A 15903-nucleotide genomic window follows, 5' to 3' on the forward strand; every position below is an offset into this window, starting at 1 on the left:
TTGTGTTAATATATGAAGAAAGTGCCAGAAAAAAGGTCATACCTTGAGAATGTTGCTTATTAAAAAAAAAAGCCACCGACCCAAACAAAAAAGTAAAAATACAAACACTGTGTGTGAAGACTTAGTCTCCCAGCCAAAGACCAGCATATAATCACTCCTATCAAAACTGCCTCCACAGTTGCACCACACTAACATCTGGGTGACACCTCCTCAGTAAAGCCTGCCCCAGAGTTTGAGAAGCACCATTGTTGTGGGCATGCACAGGATGTTTAAAGGGAAGAGCGCATCCATTGGCCATCAACAGGTAATTGTTTGGACGCTTTTATTTTTTAGTTGCCAGGCCTCATTTCAACTAGCGTCAAAAAAGGGTTAGAACAAAACAGCAAAGGCATTTTCGAATACACATGTTACAAAATGCCATGTTCTGATGTGTTTTACATTCCTAGTTGGACATTTTCAGTAGCAAATCAGTTAATTGTTTTGGCTTTTACAAGAAGGATTACAATTCTGTTGCCATGTCGAGCAGGGACTCTAAAGTTTTTTGAAAATTTTGTTCACGTAACTGATGCTACAATCACCATTACTTTGCAATGTACATGTGCAGAGAATTTGTTCCTAAAACTGATCTGAAGGACTGCTATTGCTGGACTGTGCTGTTTGTTTGTTTTTTGTTTTTTTATGTATACTATTCCACACATTAGGCTCTATGGAAATATTGTTTACCTAGGTTATTCCCATCACAGCAAGGTATTTCTTTTCCTCCACCACGGCCCCATTCGCATAAATGGATGGAGCAGTGTTGCGTTGCAGTTCCCGTTATTCTCTGGATCGTGGGGTCCCAGAGGTCGGAGCAAGGCCAAAGAAAATAATGGAGGTTATTGGGTATAGTGAAAGAGGAAAAGGGGGCAAGAAAAATCAATCATATGTCGCCTTCAATTATTTTATTGATACCGACAGAGTATAGGGAGAGGAAAATAGTGCAATGTCCCCTTAAATTGCACTATGATATTTTCTATTTTTTACTATTTTTTATTTTCAGTATTCTTAATTTTCAGTGGAATATTGTATTGCTGGAATTAATGCTAGCGGCTTGTGACAGAGACCATTTTTATCAAAAGTAATAGGTAAGAATTCAATACGTCAGAAAGGAATAATACAATGATGAAAATGACCTACAAAATATTAAGTAGCTATTCACGTCATTTACATTTGCAAATATTCAAAAACAGAAATGTATATATATGGAAAAATAGTGTTCAATGCAATTTATTTAACAATATATTGCTGCATATATAGCTACAGTAGTTATGCCCCTAACCACACATACTGTACTATCCTTATATGTCACAAACTACACTTAAAGGGAGTCTGTAAGCACTTCTGACATATCCAAACCGCTAATACCACTAGATAGCGAACGTGGAAACTAGTGTAAATAGGACTATGTTGCCAATCATAGTTCATGCATAACTCGGGAAAGTAGTTTTAATCACCCACGCGTCAATGAACTGGCAAGTGTCCGCCAAATAGGGAATCTCTGCTGGAAATTCTCTGCTTTAAACCCTCCTCTGCTGTCGATTTATGGCTCGGCTGGTCCCCAGCGCGGCATTTAACGCCAGCATTCTTGTGGCGTACATGCGAACATCACCACTGAGGATAGTGGTTGGCTTCAGCTGTCTTGTGAATGTACGGCATGTACTGCAGCAAAGTAAACCACGAAAGTCAGGTACTAATGGAGCGTTGGTGATGGAGTAAACTAATAAGTATTGTTTATTTATTTTATCACATATCCTAGTTTTACATTCTTTTGAACACCCAAAAAACGCTTAATTTACTGCTACGTTAGCTTTTCTGTGAGTTCGGACCAGACGGGCTAGCCTTTGCTCCTCAATGCACATCAATGAGCCTTGGGTGCCCATGACCCCATGGTTGTCTCAGCGATTGTCCTTTCTTGGACCACTTTTGATAGGTACTAACCACTGCATATCGGAAACACCACACTCTACTTGACCATTGGATTGGGGATGGTAAGCGGAAGAGAAGTCTAGTTTGACCTCCAGTAGTTTGCACAAGGCTCTCCAGAACTTGCATGTGAACTGAACTCCTCTGTCAGAAACAATGTGCTTAGGAAGACCATGCAGGTGAAAGATATGCTTGACAAACAGCGTTGCCAGTCAGGAAGATGACGAAAGGCCTGAGAGAGGTACGAAGTGCACCATCTTGGAAAAGCGATCCACCACCACCCAGATTACGGTACACCCAGCAGAACTAGGCAAATCAGTGATAAAGTCCATGGCAATGTGCGACCAGGGAGAGTCAGGCACTGGCAGGCGGTGCAACAGGCCAGCAGGTCTTGAATGGGAGACTTTATTTTGAGAGCAAGTGGAGCAGGCAGAAACAAAGTCTTTAGTGTTTTGGGACTTGGAAGGCCACCAATACTGACGACCAATTAAATCGAGAGTCTTTTTGATGCCAGGGTGCCCAGAAACCCTGGAGGCATGCCCCCCAACGCAGAACACAATGCCTTTGTTTCGGGGGTACGTCGGTCTTTCCTCAGGGAATGTGTACCACTTCAGCAGTAGCAGCGATCACAATACTTTTCGGATCTATAATAAACTGAGGACTGGGCTCTTGGTCTGTGGGGTCAAAACAGCGAGATAAGGCATCAGCCTTGGTATTCTTTCCAGTGGGTCTGTAGTGAAGCTGAAAATCAAATCTGGAGAAGAATAATGCCCACGGTGCTTGGCCAGAATTTAGGCGTTGAGCAGTCTGCAAGTATAGGAGGTTCTTATGATCTGTGTAGATGATGATAGGATGCCGTGCACCCTCAAGCAAATGTCTCCATTCCTCCAGGGCCAATTTAATAGCCAAAAGTTCTTTATCTCCAATACCATAATTTTTCTCAGCGGATGGGAATGATTTGGAGTAGAAAACCACAGGCCACCAGTCTCCCTCTACAAGTCTTTTGTGAAAGAATAGCTCCGACTCACACAGATGAAGCATCGACCCCCAGAACAAAGGGTTTGGTGGAATCCAGTCTATGTAGGACTGAAGCAGAAGAGAAGACCATTTTAAGGGCTTGAAATGCGGCTTCAGCCTCAGTGGTCCAGTCTTTGGTATTAACCCCCTTTTTGGTCAGAGCAGAAATAGCAGCTGTCATAGAGGAGAAGTGAGGAATAAACTGGCGGTAATAATTTGTGAATCCCAGCAGGCGTTGGACCGCTTTGAGTCCTTGCGGACGAGGCCAGTTGAGAATTGAAGATAGCTTGGCTGGATCCATTTGAAGTCCCTGGTCGGAAATTATATACCCCAGGACAGGCAGGCTGGTCTTCTCGAAGAGGCATTTCTCTAGTTTGGCAAACAGAGTTCTCTCGCAGATGCTGTAACACTTGGCACACATGCACACAATGAGTTTGAATATTTGGAGAAAAGATTAAAATGTCATCTAGGTATACCACCAAACAGCTGTTCAATAGATCCCGAAAAATGTCATTAACAACAGCCTGGAAAACCGCAGGAGCATTACAAAGTCCAAAGGGCATGACGAGGTATTTAAAATGCCCATCACGAGTGTTGAATGCGGTTTTCCATTAGTCTCCCTCGCGGATACGGATGAGGTTATAAGCTCCACGAAGGTCTAGTTTGGTAAATTCTCGCCCCCTGTAGGCGGTCAAAGAGTTCAGAGATCAATGGTAACGGGTACTTGTTCTTTAGCGTGATATTATTCAATCCACGGTAACCAATACAAGGACGCAGGGAGCCGTCTGTTTTCCCCACAAAGAAAAAGCCTGCGCCAGCAGGAGAGGAGGACTTACGGATGAATCCTCTCTCCAGATTTTCTTGGATATAGCGAGACATGGCCTCCGTCTCTGGCAAACACAAAGGGTAGACTCTACCTCTGGGACGCGTGGCGTTGGGGACCAGGTCTATGGCACAGTCGTATGGCCTGTGAGTAGGCAGCGATTCAGCTTGTTGTTTACAGAAAACATCCGAGAAGCTTTTATATGGAGTAGGAATACTGCGGAGTTAGGTTCTGTAGGCTGAGGCATGGGTGGGCGAATAGATTGTAGACAATGTTGGTGACAGAAGTCACTCCAGCGGGTAATTTGACCTCCAGTCGAGTCAATAACAGGAGAGTTAGACCCAGTAGCAAAGGGTTCAGAGAGTTTTTTTAAAACATAGGAGGTACGTTCAAGGTGCAGCGCCCCTGTTAACAAGAGAATGGGCTCGGTGAGGAGATAGTCTCCTGTAGAAGCCTCCCATCTACAGAAGCAATCGACAAAGGTTTGGTTAATCTTTGCACTGGGATTTGGTAGCGATTTACCAAGGACTGGCACAGAAAATTCCCAGCGGATCCGGAATCTAGGAAGACTTGGGCACAGAATGTGGTTCCTGCAAAGGACAGTTTTGCTGGTATGGTCATCTTTTGAGAGGAAGGAATTCCACCTAGGGTAGCCTCTCCTACTTGCCCTAGGCGTTGGAGTTTTCCGGCCTCCCTGGACAGTGTTTGAGGAAGTGCGTTTTTGCGCCACGATATAAACACAAGTTCAACTTGGGTCTATTCTGGTGCTCATCAGGCGTGAGTCTTGTTCTCTCCACCTGCATGGGTTCGTCCGACCAAGAGGAAGATGAGGCAAGAAGAGGCCTTTGGAAGGTTGGTGCCAACCGTGATGTCCGATTGCCTCGAGCAGATTCTTGTTGTCTCTCACGGAAACGTATGTCAATCCGATTAGCAAGAGTAATCAAGTCATCCAAGGACGGTGGAAGGACTCGGCTAGCAAGTTCATCCTTGATTCGGTCCGCGAGACCCTCCCAGAGAAAGTTCTGAATATTATACATGATGGGGTCGTTTCTCTCCCACAAGGGAGATGCCCAAGCCAGCGCTTTACCAGACAGCAGGGACAGGATGTAGGCCACCTTAGCCCGGCCTGAGGAAAAATTATGCACCATGACTTCGAAATGGATGGCGCATTGATTGACAAATCCCCTGCAGGTCTTGGGGTCTCCCTCATAGCGGGCAGACGTAGGTAAATGTAGTCCTGGACTGTAGACCGGAGCCTGCGGTGGTGGTGGTGGTGGTGGTATCTGAGGCACTAGTTCGTTCAAACGAGTGGACACATTTTTCAGCAGCTGAAAAAGCTGATCTTGGCGGACTCGTTGTCTAGAAAGCTCCTGAGCCATATCAGCTGTGTCAGGCAGGGCTGTGTCAAGGGGATCCATGGATTGTTCAAACTATAACTGTTCTCACCGGTTTGTTTGTGGATCCTCTGTGTCGTCTGGGAGATGGTGCTTGGAACCCAGGGCAACACTTGGCACAGCGGGTAGAGGCAGTAAGGCAGAAGTCAGGACAGGCAGCACACGTCATAACAGGTATGGAAGCAATAGGTCAAGGCAGACGGCAGGCAAGGATAGTCAAGTTCAGGCAGAGGTCAACAACGGGAAATCCAGACAAGGTAGAAGGTAAGGAAACGGGGAACCAGGGTACAGGAGAAACTAATGGGGAACTTGGTTGAACAAACCTGGAAGAGAGGAAGGAAGATCCTTAAATAGGAAGTCTTTTGAAATTAAGGTGCCCGCTGGCTCTTTAAGAAAGGACGTGTCAGCTCGCGCGCCCTCTAGTGGCTGCAGCCGCACATCGAGGAAGACGGCCGGTGAGGGAGGTAAGGGATGCACTTACCTGACGCTTCCCAGGGCCAGCAGAGCGTCCGGATCGGGTAAGTGGAGCTCGGGATGAGCATGCGGTTATGGAGGGCGCAGGAACCGGCGTAGAGGCCGTGGGGAAGGCGGGGAACGGCGCGGGAGCCGTTACACTGGGGTGACGATGAGCTGCAAACATCTTAAATGCAGCGATCGCTTTTGACTGCTGCATTTAAGGGGTTAATGGTGGGGATCGATGTTAACTTCGGTCCCCGCCATTACAACAGGGTGTCAGCTGTAAGGTATAGCTGACATCCGGGGATGATGGCACCGACTCAGCTTCTGAGCCGGTGCCATCCATTTGTCGTAAGTATACGACAATTTGTTGGAAGCAATGGCTTTCAATGATGTATACTTACGACAAACGTCCGGAACGGGTTAAAATCTGCATATAAAAATGCCAAGTGGTTTGCCGTATCTGCTTCTTCTGGGTGCCTTTTATATCGTCAGGCCGGTTCTGTTTGTAACGAATACATAGAATCTGTATCTGGCCTTCTAAGCCGAATCCGTTAGATCTGTGGGACTGACTGCTAAGGTGAATGCTGGATCCAGATATTATCGATCACATCTAAGTTCATGATCTTATGGATTCGGCTTAGACAGCAAGACAAATTGTAATGTTGGGGTAGGGAGACGGACAGGTGAGCCCTTATATACCCGCCACTCAGTCCCTGCCTACTTGCACAGACCGTCCTAGGCAACGGCGTACAACTGGGTGACGGTCCCTACGCTCACTATGTGCACGACAAACAAAACAAGACAAGGGCACACAGAAGCAAGGGAAGAAGGGCAGTTGCCCACGGCAACACCGTGAGCAACAGAGTAGTGGACGAGCCGAGTCAAACCAGGAGTGTACGAGGTAACAAATGCAGAGCAGGAGAATAGTCAGTCAAGCCAGGGTCAATATGAAGCAGAGGTCAATGGTGATAGCAGGAACAGCAGAGCCAGGAAACACAAGAATCACAGTCAAAGGACAGGCAGCAAATGAAGGTATAAATAGACCAAGGGCGGGAGCTAGAACCGTCTGGCCAGGCAGTGATAGGTTCTCCCACTCCTCAGCCTACCAGCCTGAGTGGTAGCAGATCGAGTCACTCTATCAGACCTAGGGACAGATGCAGACTGATTAACCACGGGCGTCGACACAGAAGCTGTGTCTGGCAGATCCTTTACAGAAATATAATTTAAAAAAACCCATGCAGAAGTTGTTCACAATCTCATAATACAGTTTTATTTCAAATAAATAAATTGACTTCAAAGGTTTACATAACCATATATATTTTTTAATAGTTATGTCTGCAAACTCAGCAGCTGTCTCAGAACGAATAGCCTGCATTGTGTAATTCACTATAAATCTAATGTACAATATTTTATTTTATTTATCTGTAAAAGCTAATATTTTATTGCATTTTAATCTATATAATTAAATGTTGAATTCTAGTACTAAGATTCTCGGCAACAGTTATGCAAACCAGTGCAATAAATTATTGCAGAACAGTTGAGCTGCATGCAAGTTATCATAGATCTTTGTGAGAGGTGCTAAATATCTAAACCATTAGTTTCATGCCAACATCTTTCTCATTCACAATGGTTGAAGCCCTGACTTATAAATCTTTTTTCATCAGGCGATATTACCCTTGCCGAGCAAAACTAACATCAAGCACACCACAGTGAGTGGAAGTCAATGAAGGTCGAGCAGGCAATGAAATTATTACAGATTTCACAATGAACACTAATGGACTAATTTTAATGTGATAGGTTTTAAATGTCCCAACCTTGTTGACAAGCGGTCATATTTAGTATGTTAATTTCTCTTTCACTATTTTAATAAAAACATTATTTTCCAAAACTTCTTTATTTGCATAATTAAAATTAAATCTTGTGAAATGTTTCATCTACATTTATGGACAGTTGCATGTGAGGGCTTTTCATTATATGTAAATTACCTACATAACTTGACCTTGTTAGCTTTTATGGGCTTTTAATTGTTGTTTGGGTTAATTCTTGTCAAGTGTCTGCCTATTGAGGTCAGTCCAAGGCTTCAACCATGACTGGACAGACAGAGACAACCACTTAATTGTATGTTTCTTATTGAGTGATGCTGTCAGGCTGAAAATGCTATAGTACAGTATAACCCCGGTACCATATTTTTATTGAATAAGTGCTATCAAGTTGGTGGCAATATAAAGTGTTCTTTACATGTATTCTGTTAAATCTTCAGGTATCTACAATGGCAAGACCATGTTTTTCTGCAATTGTATCCAGTCTTGTTGCTGTTGGTTGTCTTCCTCGCTTGCATCTACTTTTCCAAATAAAATGTGATATGGCAGCTATGTATGTATGTATGTATGTATTTTTAGGTGGCATGGTGACTAAAAAACAGCAATTCTACTATTGTTTTTTTATTCAAATTTTTTTTTTTTTTACATCATCCACCGTGCGCTATAAATGACATATTCACTTTATTCTGTGGGGCGATTCGATTACGGCGATACCATATGTTTATAGTTTTTTTTTTATGTCTTATGGCGTTTGCACAATAAAATACGTTTTGTAAAAAATCATTTACTTTTTGTGTTACCTTATTCTAAGAGCCAGAACTTTTTTATTTTTCCATCAAGAATGCCGTGTGAGGACTTGTTTTTTGCGTAACGAACTGTAGTTTCAATCATTACCATTTTTAGTTACATGTGACTTTTTGATCTGAAGTGATCTTGAGGTGAAGTGACCAAACAATTGATTGTGGTACGGTTTATTATTATTTTCTTTTACGGCGTTCACCGCGCGGGATAAATAACGACATTTTTACTTTTATTACTTTTAAAACTTTTATTTTCTTATTTTTACACATCTTGTTTTTAACTTTTTTTTTTTACTTTGTCCCACTAGGGGACTTGAGGGCAGGAGGCCCTGATCGCTATTCTAATACACTGCACTACATGCGTAGTGCAGTGTATTAGAGCTGTCAGCTACTCACTGGCAGCAAGCATAGTGGGTCCTGACTTCCGTCAATGGCATAGCCGGAAGGCATTGTTTGGTGTCCGGTTGCCATAGTTAACTGCCAGGTAGGAGGGCAAGGTATGGTGTGAAGATGTATAAGCTGTGCGAGAGTGCATCAGGGTATACCTACAGATTTAGGATATATAAAGGGAAGGACACCAGTATTCAGCCCCCAGAATGCCCACCCTTACTGGGAGTTAATGCAAAAATTGTGTTGGATTTAGTGCACCCACTGCTGGACTAGGGTCACCACCTCTACCTGGATAATTTTTATACCAGCGTCCCACTCTTCAACTGCCTCGCTTCCAGTCCTGCGGCACTGCTAGAAGAAATCTGAGAGGCCTCCCTAAGACTCTGCTTGGGCAAACACTCAGAAGGGGTGAGAGCAGGGCACAATCTAGCAGCAACATATTGTGTGTCAAGTACAAGGACAAGAGAGATGTCACACCAGTACCCATGTACCAGTACGAGGTACCAGTACAGAGACCCCCAAACCAGACTGCATCCTGGACTACAATAGGTACATGGGCGGGGTGGACTTGTCAGATCAAGTCCTGAAGCCCTACAGCGCCATACGGTGTGGTATAAGAAGCTGGCCGTGCACATCATACACATTTTACAATGCCATCTGTATGTGCTACGTCGATGTACAGGCCAGACAGGAACTTTCCTGGAATTTCAAGAGGTGATTATCAAGAACCTAATCTTTAGGGACCAAGAAGGGGGGGGGCACCCAGTACTTCTGGAAGTGAGGCCACACGCATCGTACCAGGGCAACACTTTCCAGAAGAAGTTCCCCAAACTGGCAAGAAGGGAAAAAGTCAAAAGAGGTGCAAAGTCTGCTATAAGAGGGGGATAAGGGAGGACACAATATATCAATGTGACGTTTCCCGAAAAACCAGAGCTCTGTATGAAAGTGTTTTAAAATTTATCATACATCCCTTGGTTTATAATTTACCCCAATTTTACTTACCCTGATGTACTCCGCACAGCTTATCCCCCCTCGTCTTTCCCCTCTGGGCCCTGCTGTGTCCCCAGGCAGCTGATAACAGCCACATGTAGGGTATTGCCGTACCCAGGAGAACGCACATTACAGTTTATGGGGTGTATGTCTCCGGTCAAAATGCTCACTACACCTTTAAATGAATGCCTTAAGGGTGTAGTTTTTAAAACGGGGTCACTTCTTGTGTGTTTCAACTGTACTGGTACCTCAGGGGCTTCTGCATACATGATTTCGCACCAGAAAATCCCCAGTAGGCCAAATGGTGGTCCTTTCCTTCTGAGCCCTCCCATGGGCCCAAACGGCAGTTTATCACCACAAATGGGGTATTGCGGCACTCAGAACAAATTGTGCAACAGAATGGGGTATTTTGTTTCTTGTGAAAATAAGAAATTTTCAGCCAAAAGTACATATTATTGGAAAAAATTAATTTTGTTTCAATTCCCAGCCCAATTCAAATAAGATCTGTGAAAAAACTATGGGGTCAAAATGGTCAGCAAACCCATAAATGAATTCCTTGAGGGGTGCAGTTTCCAAAATGGGGTCATTTATGGTTAGTTTCCATTGCTTTGATACCTCTGGGGCTCTGCAAATGCGACATGGCACCCGGAAACCAATCCTTCAAAATCTGGACTCCAAAGATTAAATAGCGCTCCTTTCCTTCTGAGCCCTACCATGGGCCCAAACGGCAGTTTATTACCACAAATGGGGTATTGCCGCACTCAGGACAAATTGGGCAACAAAATAAGGTATTTTGTTCCCTGTGAAAATAAGAAATTTTGATCACAAATGACATTTTATTGGAAAAAAATGAATTTTTTTTTATTTCACAGCCCAATTCAAATAGGTGCTGTGAAAAAACTGTGGGGTCAAAATGGTAACAGCCATAAATGAATTCCTTGAGGGGTGTAGTTTCCAAAATGGGGTCACTATTGGGGGAATTCCTACTGTTTTGGCACCTCAACACCTTTTCAAACCTGGCATGCTGCCTAAAATATATTCTAATAAAAAAAGAGGCCTCAAAATGTACTAGGTGCTTCTTTGCTTCTGGGGCTTGTGTTTTAGTTCACGAGCGCAGTAGAGCCACATGTGGGACATTTCTAAAAACGGCGGAATCTGGACAATACATATTTAGTAGTGTTTCTCTGGTAAAACCTTCTGTGTTCCAGAAAAAAAATTTAATAAAATTGAAATTCAGCAAGAAAAATGAAATTTGCAAATTTCACCTCCACATTGCTTTAATTCCTGTGAAATGCCTGAAGGGTGAAAAAAAACTTTCTAAATGCTGAATACTTTGAGGGGTCTAGTTTTTACAATGTTTTATCAGGGTTTCTAATCCATAGGCCCCTCAAAGCCACTTCAGAACTGAACAGGTACCTTAAAAAAAGGCTTTTGAAATTTTCTTAAAAATATGAGAAATTGCTGTTTATGTTCTAAGCCTTGTATCGTCCAAGAAAAATAAAGGAATGTTCAAAAATTGATGCCAATCTAAAGTAGACATATGGGAAATTTGAACTAGTAACTATTTTGGGTGGTATAACCATCTGTTTGACAAGCAGATGCATTTAAATTCTGAAAAATGCTATTTTTTCAAAATTTTCTCTAAATTTTTCAATTTTTCACCAATAAACACTGAATTGATCGACCAAATTTTACCACAAACATGAAGCCAATGTGTCACGAGAAAACAGTCTCAGAATTGCTTTGATAAGTTTAAGCATTCCGACGTTATTACCACATAAAGTGAAATATGTCAGCTTTGAAAAATGGGCTCTGAGCCTTGAGGCCAAAACTAGGCTGCGTCCTTAAGGGGTTAATGTCTTTTGGGATTCATTTAGATAACTTTTGTACGATGGTAGCTCAGGAAAGCGGTATGCAATACATTGCTCTTAATATAATATTAAATGGGGTTACATTCTGTTTCTGGTAGAGCTTTCTGTAGTTTTAGTACCTACATAGTTTTTTCTCTTGCAATATTTCATAAGTAATATCTTTTGTTGGAGATGTACTGTATATATCTGTAGTCAGATCACTTCCTTACAGTAGCTACAAATATATGAATGTTCAAATATTCTAGCACGGACGTCAAGTGTTTAAAACAACTAGGCTGTAATTGGCAAAATGTATGACCATTTCCTTCTGGAATAAAAGCAGCCGTCGTTGGAATATGGTTTTGCTCATTATTGCGCTTTAGAGGCATAACCATAAATTTATCTTACTGTCATTTGGCATGTTAATGATGCTTTTGTTTTTTTCACATTCTCTTCTATTTGTCTGTATTACTAGCAAAACAAATGTTTTATTTGCTTTGTAAAGCATACCACATATCTATCATGTCCAAGACAAGCAACTTGGCACTTAATACTTTTATTTCTCTGTATACTTCAGCAAAAATCAGTGTAATTTCAGGGAAATGTTATTAATGCCTTACATACAGTATTTTGCCAACCGATTTTAAAATTTTTATACAGACTCCCAAAATATTTTGTTATTGGGGCGCCCCATTTATTTTTATTGTTTTAAAACATGTTTTCATTGTACTTGACTAGCACTGGGGATTCCTTATTTTGTTCTCATGGTTATTCTTCCAAAGCAGAAGGCCTTCATGATCATTGGAGATTTGGGATGGTGCCCCTTTGGTTGCCCATCAGGTGTAGTCTTTAATTTTTAAGCTTCAAGATGAAATATGGGTGTCCTATGTGGAGCAGTGCATATTGGATTGTAGAAGTGTTAGTGAGTTAAATGATATACACTATAAATACTAGAAAACCAATGATGCAAATACCTTTTATAATGTAAGTTCATACATTATAATGTTTTTTTACATTGTCACGATTTGAATTTTTGTCATAATTACATGTAACAACAATCAGCTTGGTAAGAAAGCTTACAAATCACTAGAAGCTGTTGATTGTTTTCTTTTATATCCGTGACAGCATAATGGTGACTATATGTATGTATGTATGTATGTATATATATATATATATATATATATATATATATATATATATATATAAATTTTTAGCACATGGCATTACAACTGGGAATATGTTTAATGAAAAATGGATCCTGTCACATTAATAGATTGTAGCTTTCTGTAGCTTTTAGGGTAAACAAACCAATATGAAACCTATGGCTAATCATGGTTTCTTGCAGAACCTTTCATACACTCCTTTAACAAATTTTTTTTGGTAGACTCTAGTTTTGTTCTATACTGCTGAAACATGAAACATTCTGCTTAAGAAAAATAAACCCATACAGTAAATTCTTGTTTTATTCTAGATATCTTATATGGGTAACAAACCTATTCCTGATGCGGAGCTTTATGCACTCTATCTAGCAGATATTGATTATACTGTTGTGCGGTGATTACATGTCTGCTATATCTGACAGCCTGTAATGTTCTGTTCTAGATTGTGTTAATGCACTAAGTTCATGTACAGTTTGTCCATCCAACTGTGGATGTTCATACATTTTTTTTGTGATCCAAATTGAGACACATTGGAATGTACAGTAGGACAAATCGCGTGATGAGAAAATAGCCTTATATGTATGGAACTTGATTTACTTTGTTTTCCTCTATTATTTGTACATTACCTAAGTTCACCCAATGCCAGAACTGACAGTCTGCCTATTCATTTGTTGCATAAAGCCTCAAGTGTCTGTCGTTTTGAGGTTCAGCTGACAACTATCCTCGTAGATTTTCATGCAGGTATACAGTATGCATTATTGATGGTTTTCTTTTTGAGAATCTGATCTGTGAGAATCAAATGATGACTGTTATATTGTGGTTGGGTTGTGGAGCAAATGGAAGTTTTAAAATTGTGGTTAGAAATTGGCACATTTGCTTGCATGAGTGGCCTTTTAACATTCTCTTAAATTCTTTTGTCCCTTCAGGTATCTGATAAGTCTGTGGAAGCTTTTGCAGAACACTGTCCAGAGTTGGAATATGTTGGTTTCATGGGCTGCTCTGTTACATCTAGAGGAGTTTTCCGCCTTACCAATGTAAGTAGAAAAGTCATACAAAATGTGAGAGGGTGGTACTGCCTCTTTAAATTGTATTATGCCCCCATTGTCTGTGTCTCCCTCTGTGTGTTACTTTTTGTATCTTTCTTTCTACGTCTTTCCCTGCCAGTCCCTGTGTGTGTCTCCGTCTCCCATGCAGCCAGGAGGGCATGCGGCAGAGAGTTGTTACACAGGCAATGCCAAACTGGGTAGGTCTCTGCTGCTGCAAAGGACGTCAGGATGACTGAGGGGGCCGTGACCATGCTCTAAGAGAACGTCGGAGAGAGGGAATTAGGAAACGGGAGTGAGTGGGGAAAGTGGAGTAGAAACGTAATCGGCCACACTACAGCCAAAGTAAAAGACTCTTTAATATTCTGTGAACTGTGTGCAATCCCAAAAAAGCAGGCAATTGGGAGCCTAACACTGTGAGAGTTGTTATCTTGGGCTGCAAGACCACTGGCGGTACAGCTCATGTGAAGCACTAGTGAAGAAATTCTGTTGTAACCGGGGTTGAGTGCAGGGATTTTGTGAAGACAACTGTTACTTAAATAGACAATTACCAAAGTCTAAGGGGTAGGAGTATGATCGGTGGCTTTCAGACCGTACTCCTGTATTGTACAGGGAATTGTGGGTAGTCGGAATCCCATGAAAGGTAGTCGCAGAACGACCACAAAGACCGATGGAGGCGCAAGGCGTTCCCAATATTAACTGACAGGTGCACACTATATGATGGGTAGGCTGTGCAGAGAATGACCCACAGCAGGACGGGCTAAAGGAATTAATTCATTTTTTAACCTTGACCTACTCCATTGTTAAAACTTCAAGCAGTTGATAGAACATTCAGAGCTGGCCATATGTCCATACCAGTGCTGTGCGCAGTGTATATATTCACAACGTAGAAGTGCTTCAATACCAGATGTAGCCTATGGACAATACAGTTTCTGGAAATAAAGCAGCCATTTTTTCTTATACAGTACAACCTCTTTCTGCTATTATTTTTGCTTAACGGTCCTGTTTATTGAAGCTTGTGAATATATCACATTTATGTTTCTCCTCTAGGGTCAGGTACCACAGTTTTATTGCAATCAGCACCCATGTATAATTTAGTTTTTTGTTTTTTTTAAACGTAGTAGACAAAATGGGGATATGTTCTCTTTTCTCGCCTTAATTCTTGCAGTTGAAATCCATCAGTACAGTATATATAAGCTCAAATTGGATGCAGCTCATATAGCTTGTTTTACCATCTCTGCCAGCATGTATAAACTGCATTGTATGGTATCCATTCGTAATAGTTTGGCTAACGAGCCTGTAACTGTAACATATACGGTGTGTGGCTCGTGGGTTTGAATAGCGCTTGTATAAAAGCTGTTAGAACGGCAACTGTCACATTGTAAAAATAAATCCAAAGAAACCTTGTTTTATTTTGAAAGTGCATCTTACATACAATGTACAATGTCTTGATCGATACAGCTCTAGAAATCATTTCGCCTGCTTATCCAATCTGCTTTGTGAACCCTTATGTATGGGGCTTTTTGCTGAATATTTCACTTAGGCCCCATGCACACGACAGCAAAAAACCTCAGTTTTAGCGGACCGCAAAAACGGAGCCATTCACTTTCATTGAACACTGACACCTTTCCGTAGCACTACGGAAGGGTGTCAGTGCCGTGGAAATGTTCCGGGAATTATGGAACATGTCCGTTCTTTCGCATATTGCGGGCCGTGCTCCCATACTTTGTATGGGAGCACAGCCCGAAAATGCGGCGGTCAGTCAGCGGCCGGCCGTGCCCGCAATCGCGGGCCGTGATTGCGGGCACGGTCGTGTGCATGGGGCCTAAATGGGTAGTTTTTTTTTCAAGACAAACTGTGACACTCATCCTCTGTTTCTGAGAAGATAAATCTATATATATTTAAAGTGTACATCCAATGAGGGGAAAAAAAAACAACTAAATAATACATACGAGAAAGGTGGAGTGATCCTTCGAAAAGTGTCATGGGCGTGCATCTTTGAGTGTTTTACTCCAGCAACGTCTCCACGTGGACTATACTGTGAATCCCTATACTAACAGCTGACTTAACTACTATGTTGTAGGCCACGGTTTGATCATGTTACATTGGGGGGATTATTATTAACCTTTCTATTCTAGTTTTCTCGTATAGAATAGTTGCTAAAGGCTCAACGTTGCAATTTGTGGTGAAAATTG

At 41.9% G+C, this 15903-nt stretch overlaps 1 protein-coding gene across 2 annotated transcripts in view; it reads left to right on the top strand.

Annotated features, from left to right (window-relative positions):
* FBXL17 (F-box and leucine rich repeat protein 17) overlaps positions 1–15903 on the top strand; it is a 715529-nt gene that overhangs the window by 206815 nt on the left and 492811 nt on the right. For both annotated transcript variants that reach the window (XM_075836808.1, XM_075836800.1), the window contains exon 5: positions 13592–13699. In XM_075836808.1, coding sequence (XP_075692923.1) covers positions 13592–13699 — 108 coding nt within the window. The remainder of the gene's footprint in view (positions 1–13591; positions 13700–15903) is intronic.

The sequence above is a fragment of the Rhinoderma darwinii genome, chromosome 1 (genome assembly GCF_050947455.1).
Source record: "Rhinoderma darwinii isolate aRhiDar2 chromosome 1, aRhiDar2.hap1, whole genome shotgun sequence".
Lineage (NCBI taxonomy): Eukaryota > Metazoa > Chordata > Amphibia > Anura > Rhinodermatidae > Rhinoderma > Rhinoderma darwinii.